Consider the following 18,892-nt stretch of genomic DNA (forward strand, 5'->3'; position numbering starts at 1 on the left):
AGGTATACAGTGAAATTTGAAACAATTAATGCATTTAATTGTGACCAAGAAAATAGATAAAAACGGTGTGTCTCGAAAATTAATGACCATTACTAATAGTCATATGACTTGTGATTTGGACGAATCTTTTTATAAACCAGCTATGAATAACACCCCAGAAATTAAACAATTTGGATCATTAAGTCGAGATGGAGTTAAAATAAAACTGATTTTTACTTCATTCTAACCTGACTGGATAAAGTAATAAAAGTCGAATTGGGATTAAGTCGACCTGAGTTATCGAACCCTAATTAAAAATTAAAAAATGGGCGGCGCACCGCAACAAGGCGCGTGTTTGAGACTACCAACAGACAATCCAACGTCTTTTTCATTATTTATTCCCTTCTATTCAAACGTTGCATGGTTTTATTTTAAATTTTAGAGTATTTTATAATTAATTTAAAAGTAAGTCAGTAAAATTTGAATTATTTGTCTAAATAATAATTCAATATATATTTTTTTTCCTTCCTCAAATTCAACCCCTTCAATCATTTCAAGGACAAATCGCGCTCTCTCTCTCTCTCTCTCGAGCACGCAGTCTCTCTCTCTCTGCTCTTTGCATCGCGGCCCTTAGAGCCCTCAACCATCGCCTTGAAGGACAGCAATCGACCTAGTTTTTTTTTGGCGATTTCTCATCTGGGTCTGGTACATTTTTTTCTTTGGTTTCTGTTTCCGCTTTCAATCTGTCTTTCTGGACGGTCAGTTTGGTCAATTTGGTGTTTCTTGGATGCCTTTGTGTTCTTGATTGTTGAGTTGTATGGTTCTGATTTTGTTTCTTGAGTAAATACATATCAATCTGTAATTTGTATTTTGTGAAATGGGAAAAAAAAGGGGATTTTTGGGCATCAGGGTTTTGGTACTTTGATCTGATTTAGGTTTTCTCCTTTGAGGTGCTTTTCTTGCTTTCTGGGCAACAGGGTTGTTGTTCCCGTGGGTGTTAGCTTGAAAGATAAAGCTTTCTCCTTTCTATCTCATAGGAAAGATGAGCAATTTGGGTTTTGTTGACTTTATCATATTTGTATGGATATTGATTTGAAGTGAGTGAGCTGGTTTTGTTAATGCCTTTAGGTCTTAGTGGATTTCAGGATTTAGCTGTTCATCGCTCGTGTTTTAGAGGTTTCAAAAGTTATAATAGGCTAGCTTTTGCACTTCTCTTGACATTTTGTCGTCTTCGTTCGTTGAACGCGCTGTCGTGTTTGTCTTAAGTTTTAGCTTGAAGTAATCATGCCTGTAATTGGATTGTAATGACTAATGATTTTTGTCTTTGTGAACATTTCTTTCAAACATATCTTGTTTCCAGAGCTTTATTGATTTATATTTTTGTAAATATAGCAATTGGAGAAAAACAGGCCCAATCTCGTTTGCAGCTTTCCAAACCATTGATCCCCTAACTGACACTCAGACAACCCTTAGAAAGCCAAAACAGTTTCGTGATGTCATGCTCAAATCATCTGAACTATGCCCTTATCAGGAAACTAAGTGGTCTGCTTTAGTTTTGCAAATGAAAGTTAGGAAATGAGAATGTAGAAAAAATAGGGTACAAGACGAAAAAGTGAGGGGAGAGGACTTAATTGTTGCATGTTTGAAATCAAGTCAAACTTGATCTGTGAAGTTAGGTGATGTGCCGTAACCATTTAGGTTGCTTCAGTTGTAATTGTAAGGGACATATACAGGATTGGATTGATAGTTATGAGGAATTTATGCTTCACAATGCTTTATGGAGGTAATGTCATGTCCAATATAATCATATTACTTTGGAACCTTCATAATCAATCAAACTATATCGTTCGATTGATTGGCTCTTGGTATCCAGACTCTTGCACGGGCCAAACAGTTTTTGCAAAATATGTTCATATGTTAGTCACGTATGTGGTCTCAGTTATTCTTAATCTCTACCAACCTACTTTCCCGCTGTCTGCATTACAGTTTCTATGTTATTGTTGGCAATCAAATGCTAATAATACTCTGTTTAACTTTTGAGAGGCAAGGGTTTGTGCCTCGTGGTTGTTTATTAGTCTTCTATTTTTCATTATGAAACATGACTGATCTTACTTCTACTTTCCTAATTTTTCATATTAAATGTTAGTTTGTTATTGCAGGTATATCCGCTTACAACTTGCCATATTCTAGCGCTCTAATCAGTGCAGTTGGGAATTTTGTGGCACATAAATAAGCTGAGTTGCTGGTTCCCTTTTGGTAGCCAACGTTTCTTGAGGACTTCATTCCTTTTTTTCTTATGGTAATGTTCTGTCTCTGTACATAAAAATTCATTCTTTTGGTTTTCATCATTGCTTAACTATAATAAAATATAACATGATAGTTATATGGACTAGTATGGTCCGGTCCATACTGGCACTGGACTATTAAAGGCAGATAGATCTTTTAATGGCATGCCTATTCTCACCCAAAACTAATTTGAGATTTTTTTTCATTCTACTTTTAAGGGTAGATGATGGTTTAACAATCAACATCAATATGTATGCATGGAACTCCATTCCTGGAGTAAATAACTAATCCTTGTAATATTGAAACATCGCCACGGGAATATAGCAGTTCAGAGTTTATATGCACAAATTGTTTGTTTTGTTTATATGGAGTCTATCTTTCTCCTTTGAAACAAATGGATTGTCATGATTGTTCTTAGCTACAAGTTTGCACCTGATGAATTCTTCTTTTTTTTCCTTTCAAACTCTTCTTACAATTCTTTTGGTCATGTTAACATTTCAGGCTACGAATGAAAATCTCCCACCAAATGTAATTAAGCAACTTGCGAAGGAATTGAAGAGTCTTGATGAATCCCCTCCTGAAGGCATAAAAGTTGGTGTTAACGATGATGATTTTTCAATCATATATGCTGATATTGAAGGGCCAGGCATGTACAATTATTACTTGGCGTAAACTGTAATTTGCTCCTGCAGCTTTTGAATAATTTTGAGATGATTACTGAGCTACGATCTTGGCCTTTGCAGCTGGTACTCCTTACGAGAATGGTGTTTTCCGCATGAAGTTGGTATTGTCTCGGGACTTTCCACACTCTCCTCCTAAAGGTTGGTTTGACTATGTTTTATCATAAATGACATAATCAATAACACTATCATTTAAGTGGACATGTCATATTTCTGTTGCCTCATTCTGTTTGGAAGCATGACCATACGACTGAAGAAAGGTTTTTGTTGATGGAAGGCTTGATATCATTTAACTCTCTAGTCCCTATTTGGATTATAATTTCTGGAATATAATTGTTGTAGGCTACTTCCTGACTAAGATTTTCCATCCAAACATTGCGACTAACGGTGAGATTTGTGTCAACACCTTGAAAAAAGATTGGAATCCAAGTCTTGGATTGCGACATGTTCTGATTGTAAGTTCCCTTGATGGTTGTTGACTTTCTTTCATTTATGCTTATTCATCTGAGATATTTGTGTTCCCTTACAAACTCTAGTTGGTCTTGGCTTCGTGCTTTGTGATAACAGGTAGTCAGATGTCTATTGATTGAACCATTTCCAGAATCAGCGTTGAATGAACAGGCAGGCAAGATGCTGCTTGAAAATTATGAGGAGTATGCAAGACATGCAAGGTGAGTTATAGTCGTGGTGTTATCTGCTTCGTGTTCAGGTGACTGGAGCAGGGGAAGTTTATATGTAAACATTTGCATGCCTGGTTTTTTTTCAGTTGCTTATGAATAGAAAATGAAGGATACATATGCCTACTATAGATAATATTGTTGCATGACTATGAAACTTAAGTAGACTTCATCTCTTGCATGTAGGCTTTATACTGGAATCCATGCAAAGCCGAAACCCAAGTTTAAAACGGGAGCTATTTCAGAATCGACAACTGCACTGAATGTTGAACAAACTAACACTTCGACACTGAATGCTGATCAAAAGAACACCGCACCTGGTGCTGCCTTGCCAGTGATTTCTGCATCCCCATCCCCACTGGCGCCTATTACAGTCACCACTAGAGGAAACGGGCAGGATCAGCCAGCCGTTGTAGCTCCAATGGAGACTGGAGTAAGTGGGTCTGCTGCCGCTGCATCAGCAGCAGCAACTACTACAATGAGGAAAGATGGCGGATTGACAAAAGCACAGGCGGACAAGAAGAAAATAGATGCGAGAAAGAAGAGTTTGAAGAGATTATGAAGTTAAGAGGGATAAATGATCGATTGAAACTTGTGTTATGCAGTTTGTGACTTATTTGTCCTTGTTGTACCTCCAAAGAGCCGAAACGTGTGTAAGAAATACATGAATTTGGGAAAAGTGATGGATTAAATTTACCAGCCTTCCTCTTCATTTGGGAAATACATGAATTTGGCAAATATGTTTTGGTTTAAATTGCAGTTCAACCTGTCATCTTACCCGCAACTCGCTCTTGAAAACCTGGATGGACCTGTTGGTTTTTAAGTTTATTATTTTAAAAAATAATGGTTTATCATTTAATTATTTTACAATGAAAAAGTATACTAAATTCACATGAGCTGCAATGAGCGGGAATCAAACTCAAGTGTAAAGAGGGGAGCACGATGTTTTAGTTAATTTGGCTACACTTAAATTTGCGTTTCAAAAATACAATGCAATTTCTTAAAACATCTCTCAAGGAGATGTCAAATCCTAACTGTAGATATGACTGCATATTTGACATAAAAAAATCCTTTAAACCGAAATGTTACTTATTGATTGTATTTGAAGCCCTTGTGTTTAGGAGTTAAATTTGACCAATCAATGTCAAATTTGTTTTTTATTAGTTTAATGTGGGTCTCTTATTCTGCTAACATTTCAACACATAAATTTTGTTTCAACAATTGTTTAACAAATACAACCATCTAAAGTTATACTTTAATGAAAAAATAATATTTGATAATTCAGTTAAAGAAACATATAATTTGATATAATACTTCAAATTATCATATCAGCTATTAATTGCAATTCGACTTCTATCATGCTTGTGTTTTAACTTCGTATTCAAATCTCAAATTCCCGAAAGAAAAAAAAATGAAAAAGAAAAACACATTTACAGCTTTATTAGGACACACGAATCAACCTAACAAAAACAAATTCACAACACCCACCTGAAAGAAAGTTAAAGTTAAAACAAAGTAAGTCAAGACGCAAGAACCCAGGCAACTTTTTCCACAAACGACAAGTACATATTTCCCGCTGGTGGAAAATCTGAAATAGATGGCATCTTCCGACTCCCTTTTTTTATGAGTGGTTTCAATTTGGTCAGGTAAAAATATCATTTTGGTCAATTATTTTCAAATTCTTTTGTTTTAGCACTCCATGCAAATACTGGTCAGTCAAATGCATTCTTGCTAACTACCATAAAGTATAATCACTTCTCTATTAACTAACGTAGAATCAATTAAACTTAAAAAGTTATGTGTAGTAGATACATTAAATCACTCTCTTCCTGATAACTAATTTAGTGATAGGGCACATTACTGCTTCCAAAGGATGCCCTCGATATTGTAGTTTGCAGTTGTCTCTTGTGGTGGATAATGGATTAGAGGATGACATTGTGTTCACTTCAACAAGTACTTATTTATGTGATTAGAGGATGCACTTGGTGGATGGATACCGTCCCAAATAATCCTTAGGCATTTGAAAATTAAGGAAGTGCTTTTAAACCCACTTAGGTGATAGGAGCATATTCATGCGACTTAAATGGCTTGTTCTCGTGCATTTGCGTTATGTTTCTTTAGTTATTTTAGTCCTTTATGCTTCTTTCGTGTGTTTTTAGGTTCATATGGCTAAGGAAGCAAAAAGATGCATTTTGGAGCATTTTGGAGCAAAATCGGACTTGGAATGGATAGCTTATGTTTGGAGAAAAAGGGATGGACGAAATTGAAGACCAAATTATCATCACCACCTATCATACAATTATACACTTATCATCACCACATATCATTCATTTATCACTTAACATATCATTCATTTATCACTTATCATATCATTCACTTATCACTTAACATATCATTCACTTATCACTTATCATATCATTCACTTATCACTTATCATAATCATTCACTTATCACTTATCAATTATCATACCCATAAATATCAACACATTTCAACCATTTAAACACATGCATTTCATCTCACATGCACACCCACCTCTTTCCACCTAATTCACATGCATTCCATCCTTTAATTCACCCACATGCCCCTTTAAATCATTCAATCACACCATCACACATTCATCCTCCAACATTGCACATGCACTTTGCCTTTCATCATTGCACCACAAATCAACCACATTCACACATCACACACACACCCTTGCCATGCAAAATCCATCCCATTTTTCTCCATCATTACACAACCTTGCAGCCACATGCATTCATCCTATCATTTTCTGCACATTCACTTCCATATTCCGTCTTTAATCCACATGCATTCCTAATCATTCACCCTAGCTTGTATCCACATGCTTTCCCAACAAACAAATCAGCCACATGCACACCAAACCCCACCTTGCCGTGGCATCCCTTGCATTTCCAGCATTCCCATTTGCATTTTCAGATTTCCACCAACCAATCTAGTTGTCATTACACATGCATTCCCCTCTTTAATCATTCCTAGCTGCCATTCACATGTTCTCCCATCCATTCTCTCCCTATAAAACCATGCAATGCATTCATACAATTCATTCCATTCACAACACAACACACAACACGTAAATATGATTAAGGCAAAACGTAAATTAAATTTAAATGGACAGAATATAATTAAATGGACAGAATATAATTAAGGCAAAACGTAAATATGAATGTGATGAAAAATATGGATGATGGAATAGCCAAGGGGTTCTTCTCCACACATGTTACACTTGCATACAAGATTTATTCTCAGTTGGTCTTTCGATAAATTATGAAACCCAACACTCCGGGTTAATTAGGTCCGCTTAAATTAACCGTCAAGTTTTCCTTAAGTTAATGAATTGGATGGGTTTGCGCAACGCAATTCACAACATTCTCCAAAAGTCCTTTACGTGAACAGCACAATAAAGATACAATCAAAGATCATTAAGCATTATGAAAACTATAAGTGTTGACAAGGCATTCGTTACTATGATGAGCATGAAACTCGTGCCAAGAATTCATTTAACGCGATTGTTTATAAGCAACCTCCACTACTTGTGAATATAAGTTCATAACGATTAGGTGAAACTCACTTATATTCTAGCGTCATATTCATGCATGAAAATTAAGCGCGCATTCTCAATAAACATACATAAATAAGTTATCAATCAAACGGTTAAACAAATTGAATCCACAACTTATGAAATTCCAACGAAAGTTAATCAATTCATATTGCAAATATAAACATAGTTTCGAATCACCCCCTAGCTAAAGGGGGTTTAGTTCCTCATAACTTTGAAATCAAAGAAACACCTAAACATTCCAACAACTCAAACTTGAATTGTATGAACGTTTAGGCACTCTTCTCTTCCATTCCTCATACGTACAAAACAAAGAGAATTGAATTTAAACATTGAAATCAAAGAAACACCTAAACATTCCAACAACTCAAACTTGAATTGTATGAACGTTTAGGCACTCTTCTCTTCCTCGTTGTTGTAGCACAAGGTCTAAGGAGATGTTTAGGGCTTTAGGTGTATGTGGAATGGAGTGGGGAATGGTTGGAGTGGCTGCAATGGAGGAGAAGAAATGGTGCAGAAATGGAAGGGGATTTGCGGCAAAGGGGAAGTGTTTGTGTTGTGTGTTGTGTTGTGAATGGAATGAATTGTATGAATGCATTGCATGGTTTTATAGGGAGAGAATGGATGGGAGAACATGTGAATGGCAGCTAGGAATGATTAAAGAGGGGAATGCATGTGTAATGACAACTAGATTGGTTGGTGGAAATCTGAAAATGCAAATGGGAATGCTGGAAATGCAAGGGATGCCACGGCAAGGTGGGGTTTGGTGTGCATGTGGCTGATTTGTTTGTTGGGAAAGCATGTGGATACAAGCTAGGGTGAATGATTAGGAATGCATGTGGATTAAAGAGGGAATATGGAAGTGAATGTGCAGAAAATGATAGGATGAATGCATGTGGCTGCAAGGTTGTGTAATGATGGAGAAAAATGGGATGGATTTTGCACGGCAAGGGTGTGTGTGTGATGTGTGAATGTGGTTGATTTGTGGTGCAATGATGAAAGGCAAAGTGCATGTGCAATGTTGGAGGATGAATGTGTGATGGTGTGATTGAATGATTTAAAGGGGCATGTGGGTGAATTAAAGGATGGAATGCATGTGAATTAGGTGGAAAGAGGTGGGTGTGCATGTGAGATGAAATGCATGTGTTTAAATGGTTGAAATGTGTTGATATTTATGGGTATGATAATTGATAAGTGATAAGTGAATGATTATGATAAGTGATAAGTGAATGATATGATAAGTGATAAGTGAATGATATGATAAGTGATAAGTGAATGATATGTTAAGTGATAAGTGAATGATATGTTAAGTGATAAATGAATGATATGTTAAGTGATAAATGAATGATATGTGGTGATGATAAGTGTATAATTGTATGATAGGTGGTGATGATAATTTGGTCTTCAATTTCGTCCATCCCTTTTTCTCCAAACATAAGCTATCCATTCCAAGTCTGATTTTGCTCCAAAATGCTCCAAAATGCATCTTTTTGCTTCCTTAGCCATATGAACCTAAAAACACACGAAAGAAGCATAAATGACTAAAATAACTAAAGAAACATAATGTAAATGCACGAGAACAAGCCATTTAAGTCGCATGAATATGCTCCTATCATTAGGCGTTTGCCTAGCCAGCTTAGGTGCCTGCCTAAACCCACCTAAGCACCGCCTAAGTCATAACTCTGACTTAGACAGAAAACCGATAACTTTCATTTTACATTTTAATTTTTCAATAAAATACAAGAGACTTGTTGAATACTTGGATCAACACTCATCATATGCTTGTTCCTCATGTTTTCAATATGTTCTAATACTTTGTAATTTATGTCATTTTATTTTGTAATTTATGCATCTTAATATAATTATGTGTTTTTTTAAGTATAAACATATACTTATTTGTACACTATATATTAAATTTACTTAAATCTGCTTTGTCCGCCTAATCCCTCCGCCTAGCTACCTAGGTGCTAGACTTGAGCCCGTCTCCCGACTAGTGCCTAATGTCTTTTAGAACCTTGTATATTCTATGATTCTTTTTACTTTCTGCATTTTCATTTCAACTTTATCTAACAAACAACGAGGGCCTACGTATAGACGGTTTTGGTTTTGAAACGCGTTATGGGATAGCTTTAGGATGGATGTTAGTCAAAGGCCTAAAAGACACGTTGAAGTTGAAGTGCAAGTTTTGGGAATGCAATGTTAAAAGCACTTCATAGGAGCTAAATACTGGTTAAATCCACCTTCCGAGGACCTTGCCTCCGTATTTGACAACCCTCTCATCATAAGGCATCCACAAGGCCATACCGCTCCAAGGCTAGGTTGGTTTAAACTGGATTTTGGTGCATATACATTCACAACACACTTTCACACACGTCTATCGTTGCGAAAATGGCCTCAACCTGAACTGGGTTTTGGTGTTTGTAAACAGATGAAGCAGCATTTGAGCAACCACGCGGTTCAACTACAGCAATCATCCAAGACAATACTACTGCTTCAGATGGTAAGCATCAACTTGAGAACGGTGAAGCCAGAGAAAAACATAACGGCACAGATCTCATTCAATGCAATAACGCTGCGTTAGACAGTAAGCATGATTTGGAGAATGGAGACACCAAAGAAAAGATGTTTGGAACAGATCCAGTAGTTGCAGAAATTAAGATCCAACACCAGGAAACAAGCACTGCAGTTGACATAAAAAACAAATGAAAGAAAAGTCGAGGTTGTGGAGGCAACCCAAGCATGAAGATCTCAAACACCAAGAGCTGTTTTACTTGTAACTAAACATGTACAACGTACTATTAACATACAAGTAGCATTTCGTTCAAGTTGACCTTACGAAAACAACATGAGCAATCCGGTGAACAGTTTTACTAATACTGGATTACCAAGGCTGTCTCACTTGCAATTAAACATATACAACGTACAATGAACATACACGAGTAGCATAAGCATTTGGTTCAAGTAGGCCTTACAGAAACCGCATCAGCAATTTCCGTCATCCACGAGCAAGTGAAAACACTCACTGCCATGAGCAAACTCTTCACCATGTGCAGCCTTGCAATGCAGGTACAATCACTCCAAATAGCACTGCAAGTCCCCAATTCTTCCACCCAGCAGCCTCATTCAACCCCATTTCCAAAACCCAGCTACACACCCCCAAAACCCCAGACACACACTCAAAAACCAGCATCAAACATACCTCAATCCTCCTTGTCCAGTGACACACCCTCATGCTTCGAATCAAGGAATCGAAATCCTAAGGGGATTCCAGTACAACCACTGGACCCAGAGTCCAGAATGAGTGAGTACCTGATCCAATGATGATTCTGTGTATTTGTTGAAACACATTCTCTCCTGCATGTTTTTTTTTTCACAATGGAAGCTGATTATTTCTGCTTTCCCTCTCAGACAAATTTTATGAATTGTCAAATTTATTTATCTAATTAATTATAAATTGTACTCGAAATAAGGTTCCCTAGTCAGCATGAACCAGTTGGAAATATAACCTACCCATAAAACAAACAAAACATACAAGATTAGATCAAACATCATGATATCTGAAAGCACAAACCTGAAGAGCAGCACTACCCACCTCCAATTATCGACTTGCTATCTTACGTCTCCCCCTGCACTAATAACCCGATCACTCTCCACGAGACAGCTCGCAATGTGATCCTATTCTGAGGAATAAAACCCTGTACTAAACCAGAACGACCAAACAGGAATGTATCAAGTCCTAGTCACCTTGCTTAGAACAAAGGGGTGGCCAGCCCAGCACCACACACTATTGTCTTGCAATCTCCTGCATTAGCCACAAAAAAAGTTTGTTCCTAGCAATAAGAGCAGCGGCTGCAGTGCAACCAGGGTGCCAATCCTTCTGGATAACTCTCTTGGATTTCCGGTATAAACCCACCTCAGCTCTAAATACTATATCGGTCTAAATGAATGCCTCAAACAATGCACTGCTGGGACTGCAATTAGAGATAAAGTCAATTACTCAAATAAAATATACACTGTCAAAAAGCAAAAAAAAAAAAAAAAATGAAAGTAACAAACCTGCTAATCGAACTCATAGCTTGCAGGAATCCTGGAAAAGCTCGAGCTGAAAATTCAGCAGCTGCTGCACCTGCATTTTGTTACAGTTATATCCTTGTAGCACAGCATTGGAATCAGGTTGCCAGTAGAAGTACCAAATACACAATTATAATTAGATAAATCATCAAAACTCACCTCTATGACCATGAAAAGTACCAAAAACATGGATATCCCTTTCATTACGCATGTGTGGCTAAAGGAAATGTGTGTCCTCCACGGTCTCCCTTCTGCCACATGTAGCAAAGGATCCCCAAGAAAGTACAGAATGATATGCCAAAGGATCATTTGAAGCCCGAAGCCACATTTCCAAACCATGCTTAGGTTCACAAGCTCTTTTGATGGAATTTCTCCCTCAGTAAACCAGTTAATCCCCTCTTGATAAGCTTCAAGATTGTTGGCAACATCTCTAGGCTGATTACCAAGAGAATTAAGAGAGTCGTGAAAGGAAATATCTGGCTCCTTTCTTTTCTTTCCCTGTTCCAAAATTATAGCAAGTTTAGTAACTATGACATCGAAAGAAGGCATGTTTTGAGAATTTGCATCCCAACATCTCAATATCAATGACAATAAAGTTGATGGCACTCTAGACTCAGGATCAGCAAGAACTGGCCGCAAACCATCTGATACCACTGCTGCTGTAAGTTGCTGCTCTTTGTAGTTCATCTCCAGTCCAGTGTGCGCCTGCCAGCATTATACACCAATCAGCTAGTAGCTACCATGAGCTATTCAGTGACATATTTGAGTAGTCACGTTCATAGTTAAAGCATTAAAGCTATGAGAAATTTATGTTGGGTAAAAGCATAATTCCATCAGAAGATGCTGCTTTGAAACTCAAGATCATAATAATGATACTCAGAACACGAAATACATACATGAACGCATCTATAGATGGCAAGAATTCTTACTAAATATAAAGGCAGGTAGTCAGACAGAATAAGGATGTAAGTTAAGCAAAACACAATTAAGAAAGGTGTTGAAGTTCCTTTCGAGTGCAAATATAAGGATAATATAGTGGCACAAGTAAGGGTGTCGAACCACAGGGATTGATAAACAACTTAGTAAAACCTTTGACTCTTGCATATTAGCATTAGTTAATAACTCCTATGATTTAAAACTGGGGAGGTTTAAGTAATTTTGGAAAAGAAATAAAGACATGAAATAGGTTAGAAACGTTTTTAGGACATAAACTTGACTTAAAATGAGATAAGGCCTTCCCCTAAACATTCATGAATCAATGAGATGATCTTTTAACTTATCCATTTCAAATGCACAACTAAGATGTTCACATATCTAGCATGGCATATACATCAAACTTATATTTGTAGGTGCAACCTAGCATGGCATATACTCAGATTTAGCACCTAGAAACTCATTAAGAACGAAGAGCATTATGAACATCACATGAACCCTAGAACATTACATTTATCCTCGATTTTCATGGAATCAGCTTACATGATTAGTTTTGAACTTAACCACATGTTGCTAAGGAATGAAAGAAGATATGGCAGTCATCCTTATCATTCTCAACAGAAAGCAAACATAAACAAGGTAGCTAAGCTTGAAAATATGTGCTTAAAACAATTGAGACAGAAAATCGATTCTAGCTTGCAAATGAAATTGATAAACTAAAACTCCATCACAACATTAATTCAATCATGTCTAGGGCTTCAAAGCAGCCCTAAGTATCCATAACCTAAATTAAAAACATAACAAAATACATAAAAACAAAATACATAAAAGTTAGGAAAGCTAGAACCTAGAAAATGCTCAAGGCTAAAGACTCTTGCTCTCTCTAGATTCTGCGTTTTTCTGATTTTTTTTCTCCTCTTCTCCCCTCATGTTGTGTATTTGTCTTCTATAAAAGGCTTAGGAGTTATCTAACATCTGACACATTTACATCCTTAAATTGAATCTCATTTATAGCTCATTACAATCAGCTTTTAGTATAGGAGTAACTGAAAACTAGCTATTATCAGAATTTGTAACTAAACAGCTCCTTTTTATTCTGTCATAATTTCTTGTTGAAACCTCCAAATCACAAGCTGTAAATACCATCAGAAGAAGACTTCCAGGGCTTTCCAACCATATATGGCTCATTTTCTAATTCGTTCTGAGAACTTTAGGGCAAAGCTCGCAAGTTGGCTGTTTTGCAAAGGCCTTTTTTGGTGGATCTTGGGCCACTCGTGGGCTATGGTTTGGTCTTTGGCGAGTTGGGCTTCTGATAGGAGCATATTTAGGCGACTTAGTTAGCTTGTTTTCTTACATTTATGTTGTTAATTCATAGTTATTTTAGTATTTTGAGCTATTTTCGTGTGTTTGTAGGTCCAAATGGCTAAAGTAGCAAGAAAGTGCATTTTGGTGCATTTTGGAGTAGTTTTGGGCTTGGAATGGATAGCATATGCTTGAAGCAAGGTGGATGGATGAGATTGAAGACCAAAGGAGGCTAGGAGCTAAAGAGATGGAAGAAATTAATTCAAGATTTGGAAGTAAAGAAATCAACCACAAAGAAGGAAAATTGAGTCAAACTTCCTTATTTTGACTTAGTCAATCCTAATCTTTTCCTACTTAATTCCCAACTGCAAGGAGGGTTCCTAATTGATTTGGGACACTTAAATATATGTTCTAGAAGCTCTAATCCCAGTCCAAGATGGAGCCACACCTTTCTTACCCTTTTCTTCCAAAATCTGCCACATATCTTCTTTTCCCTTTTCTCCTAGTCAATGCCGCAAGTCCCTTCCCTTTTCCTCATAGGATTCTGACTTGTTACCCCTTTTCTTGGAGGATTTGGAGTCTTAAAACCTTCCTAAATTAATTAATTAAGTCCTGATCCTTTCTCCCAATATATTACATGATCTGCCGCCAATGTTTTAAAGAACTCGCCTCGGGGCGCGCCTAGGGCGCCCTTGAGGCTGGGCGGAGAGGCAAATGCCTCAGTTTTGCTGGAGTAGGCGAAATGCTTCGCCGGAGACGCCGAGGCGGCGGAGGCGCGCCTCAAGGCGTCTGGACGCCTTGTCAGACCTGTTTTTTTTTTTTTTTTTTTTTTTTAAAAAAACCATCCAAACCCAGTCTTCTACCCTACCTTCGAATTCGATCCCATTTTTCTGCCTCTGCCTTTTGCCTTCTGCCTTGTTGCGTCTTCTTCTCCCGCGCGCCAGAGGCTCAGAACATCCGTCCAGTCGCCACACCGCCACGCTGCCATCACCCCGCCGCCGTCACCTCAGCACCATCAGCCCAGCCTCAGCGCCGTCAGTAAGATCCCAAAGGTTAGGGTTTCTGAAATTAGGGATTTAGTTTTCTGGGGAAGGTTTTGCAACTTTTGCTATAGAGGGGTTAATAGTTTTCTGGGGATTTAGTTTTCTAGGGATTTAGTTTTCTGGTTCTGGGGAAGGTTTTGCATTTTCTGGGGAAGGATTTCTGCGAGAGAGTGACAGAGAGAGAGACAGAGAGAAAGAAGCCGAGTAGAAAACAGGGGAATAAGCCCACGATTTTATTTGTCTGTTTTGCAATTATACCATAAACTGTTTTGCAATTATGATTATACCATAAATTGTTTTGCAATTATACCATAAACTGTTTTGCAATTATGATTATACCATAAACTGTTTTGCAATTATAATTTATACCATAAACTGTTTTGCAATTATGATTATACCATAAACTGTTTTGAATGACTATGGATTTGAGTGAAAAATTGAGAATGGATGTTTATTTTACATAGTATTATTTTTTATACAATTATATGTATAATATATAAAACATATATATAAAAAAAATTAAATCTTGTAAGGCTTTGCCTCACGCCTCACGCCTCACGCCTAGGCTAGGCTTCGCCTCGGACGCCTCGCTCACGCCTCACGCTTTTAATACATTGTCTGCCGCACATATTAGGGGATCATACACATCCATACTCATGATTCACCTATTCAGCCATCATCCTTCCCTTTCACACCACAATTCCGCAACTTCCCTTCACCATTCAACCAACCATCCACCACAAACCAATTTTACACCCATTCACCCTTATGCCGTAGCAAAGAAGAAGGAGAGAAGACCCTTGGACGTTTTGGCCATTCAAGTTGGATTGTTGGAGCGTTTCTAGGTGTATTCAATCTTAGTTTTCAATGTTTAATTTATATTTTCTTTGTTTTGCTGTGAACATGAGAGGCTAAACTTGTTTTAGCTAGAGGAGACTTTGAAACCATGATTAAATTTGCAATATGAATTGATTAACTCCAGTTGTGATTTCATAAATTGTGAATGCAATTTACTTAACCGTTTGATTAAGAACTTATTCTTGTATGTTGATTAAGGGTGCACACTTAGTTTGCATGCTTGAATTTGATGCTAGAATATAAGGGAGTTTCACATAATCTTTACAAATTTATATTCCCAAGTAGTAAAGGTTGCTTACCACAATCATGTTAAGTTAAATTCCTGGCATGAGTATCATGATGTCATAGTTATGAATGTCTTGTCAATGCTTATGGTTTTCACAAAGCTTAACGATCTTTGATTGTATCTCTATTATGCTTTTCATGTAGGGAACTTTTGAAGAATTATTTGGGTTGACAATGCATATCCCATCCAATTCAATGACTTAAGGAAAATCTGAGGATTAATTAGTGATGTTACGGTTAATCTGGGGTGTTGAGGTTCATGGTTTATTGAAAACGCAATTGGAAATCAATTTGTGTTCAAGTGTGTCATGTGTGGAAAAGAACCCTCTAGCTAGCTTATCACCCATAGTTTCCCCAAATTCGTCCAAACTTTGTTTAAGTCTTTAAGTTACTTGTTTTTACTTTAAATTCGTCAAAAACTCAATCCCCTTTACTTTGTTGTGTCAAATTAGTTAGAATCTGTTCTATTGTGTGTTTTTAAGTATTTTGAGTCAAAACTAATTCAATTTTCGTCCAAAGTAAGTCCTAGAGTCTAGTTTGCGTCTATTTGATTGTTTTGTGCTGTTTTGAGTCCTTTCAGTATTATTGGAGTTATATAAGTTTAGTTAAGAGTCTTTGAGTTTATCTAAGTATTTTTAAGCTTAGTTTTGTATCTTTGAGTCAGTTTTTATTAGATTAGCAATCCCTCCTAATCCCCGGCCTAGAACGATCCCTACTTGCATCTTTACTACAATTGTCAACAAGAGGGTTTAATTTGAGTGCTATTATTTATCACATAAGCTTCAAGCTATCCATTCTAGGCTCTTAAGATATTCAAAATAAGATGATTTCTTTAAGCCCTTACTTTCATCCTGAAACACAATACAAACAACAAAATACCTTGTGATGCATAGAAATTTTAAGTCAAAAACCTAAGTAAAAGAGTGTGTAAAAGTAAAACTTTATGCACTCAACAAAAGGCCACTTGGGCTTTTGCACAAAGTTCAGTGTATGAAACAACACAGGTAAGAAGCTCACTGCAAGAGGATCATACTGAAATTTCATATTCATGGGAAAAAGAGGACAAAAATTTAAACTGCATACTTGTCTATAGGATAATAAACATTAATAATGATACTACTACTGAAAAGTAAATGATGCAGAATAAAATCTTAGAGATATTTTCGTATAGTTTATTTGTATATTCCTGTTTCTAGTAGTGTTAGGATTACCTCCCCTTGAATTATCTCTTGCCTTTCTGTCTTCTAAACCCTGATCTCCCCTTCTGTTCTAGATTTCTCTTCGGTCTATCTGTTCGATCTGTTTTCTTGTTCTCAGTTCTTCTATTTCTCTTATATTCAGACCTAGTTCCTCTTGTCTTCTAAATCTCTTTCTGATTTCTAAACTTTGGTTACTTGTTCTACATCAGCAATTTTGGTTACACAACTATTCATTGTGATATGAAAACATTTATATTTATAATTGTATAACTATATTTAATGTTTAGGTATTTTGCACGAAAAATCTTTGAATGCACTTGATCTTTCGAAGAAATGTGGATCCTACAAGGTGCCCCACAGTGTTGTTTGAGGGATCCCTCAATTGAAACTCTTTGTATTTGGGGTTAGGGTGTGTATAATATATTGATTCAAATGGTTGCTCGACTTGTTGAGAAGCTGACTCAATTCATGTAATAGTGAGACTCATATAGGAGTGGCATAAAGGATCCTAAGGTATTTGTAGTATATTCCCATTACTATTTCTAACCATCAGTACCTCAGAGTTGAAGGAAAACCTCATGTAAGGGATTATTTGCACTTCATTATGTTCATAACAACCCAGGATGAATTGACAGATATCATAACTACGGGCTTCAGGTGGTGAGACATTATCTAATATCCGCTGCGTAAGTTGTGAAATCTCTTTGATGGCACGATTAATGTTGCACAGTTGACCTCAAAGTCCATTTGTAACATGTACTATGTGTATTGGAGAAGAGTAGACTGAAAATAATCTCCAAATTGTTAGAAATGTGCCCTAAAAGCCAATCCTGTTGTAATCTTTTAAATCATTTCATGTAAAGTATTGATTAAGTTTAATCAAAAGGGCAATTCTTTTGTTCATAAAGGCCTCTAGGAGTAAATCCTGTGATGCATAATGCGTCTAAGAGCGATTTCTTGAATCCTACCGGTGTGATTCTTGTAGTTTGGATATGAAGCCCCTGGAGTGAATCCAGACCTATCTCTAGTTTTATTTCTTTTCTCTAAATCATCCGTTTCGCTACCAGTACTCCTATGTGGAATTTATCAAGATTCATATGCATATATATAAATACCAAAGCAAATGCAATTCCTTGTGGAATTTATCAAGATCATCACAAGTAGAATGGATGGGTTTCTTGACAGCAACTCCCAGCCCCTAGTCGCACAATTAGTCCCATAATCCAAGCAAAAAAAATCAATTAATTAGCCAAACAGAGGCTTATGAGGGAGTGTTAATAATTACCTTTACCTCGGACAATGGATTTGAGGAGAGTGTAAAAGGAGGGTGGAGGATGGAGGAGAGAAATGGAATTGCTGCTGCATTTCTCTCGACCCAACACTGCTCCGTCTCCGCCTCCACCACCATACTAGAACATAGAAAGCGTCAACTGGGAGCATGGACAGATCAGATGCTACTCTTCTTCTCGATCTTTATTCCAAGGTGGAGAGTTTGTGAATTAAATAATGCATAGAGACCCTAAATTTTTAAATCAAATTTGCAAATCAAATAATATGTCATCAATAGAAAATAAACACGTTAATCAAAACTCATAATCCAATCATCAACATCCACATTATTTGGTTTAGAGATTTAGTCTTCTTAGCATTATTCCTTCTAAATTTGTCTACTCACAACATAAAGAGGGTACCATAAAACGGACATGGGTCCTCTCCGGATCCATGTATCCTAATCCACCAAATCTATGTATCAGGCTATTGAAATTTAATCTAACGGTTACAAAGAGGGGCCCACTTTAACCGTTGAATCAAATGTCAATGGCTCGGATACATGAATTTGGTAGATTTTGATACTTGGATCCGGAGAGTACCCATGTCCCCATAAACCTATCATCTTCTTGAGCATGTAATTTTATGTGGCATATTCTTATTGAACGCGGTTAATTTATGTCTACACATACATGCACAGTTCTAGATCAAAGATTTTGTATATGGGAT

The 18,892-nt window shown here is 36.9% G+C and overlaps 3 protein-coding genes across 3 annotated transcripts in view; 1 reads left to right on the plus strand and 2 right to left on the minus strand.

Moving 5' to 3' along the window:
• Window positions 1-18,233, minus strand: part of LOC137713858 (calmodulin-7) — a 62,258-nt gene extending 44,025 nt beyond the window's left edge. The window contains exon 1 of the mRNA XM_068453212.1: window positions 18,230-18,233. The gene's annotated coding sequence lies outside the window, so the exon portion shown is untranslated. The remainder of the gene's footprint in view (window positions 1-18,229) is intronic.
• LOC137712874 (ubiquitin-conjugating enzyme E2 22-like) lies at window positions 543-4,323 on the plus strand. Its single transcript, XM_068452053.1, has 7 exons — window positions 543-684; window positions 2,139-2,278; window positions 2,767-2,911; window positions 3,009-3,086; window positions 3,288-3,400; window positions 3,513-3,616; window positions 3,809-4,323. Exons 2-7 carry the CDS (start codon window positions 2,276-2,278, stop codon window positions 4,182-4,184), a joined length of 819 nt encoding a protein of 272 aa, XP_068308154.1. The 5' UTR covers window positions 543-684; window positions 2,139-2,275; the 3' UTR covers window positions 4,185-4,323.
• LOC137713857 (protein kinase and PP2C-like domain-containing protein) lies at window positions 11,260-12,237 on the minus strand. The gene is made up of 2 exons (XM_068453210.1): window positions 11,434-12,237; window positions 11,260-11,329 (listed from the first exon to the last, which is right to left on the minus strand). The coding sequence occupies exons 1-2, from the start codon at window positions 11,959-11,961 to the stop codon at window positions 11,273-11,275; spliced, it is 585 nt and encodes a 194-aa protein (XP_068309311.1). The 5' UTR covers window positions 11,962-12,237; the 3' UTR covers window positions 11,260-11,272.
• Window positions 18,234-18,892: the final 659 nt, after the last annotated feature.

This window comes from Pyrus communis, chromosome 13, assembly GCF_963583255.1.
Source record: "Pyrus communis chromosome 13, drPyrComm1.1, whole genome shotgun sequence".
Lineage (NCBI taxonomy): Eukaryota > Viridiplantae > Streptophyta > Magnoliopsida > Rosales > Rosaceae > Pyrus > Pyrus communis.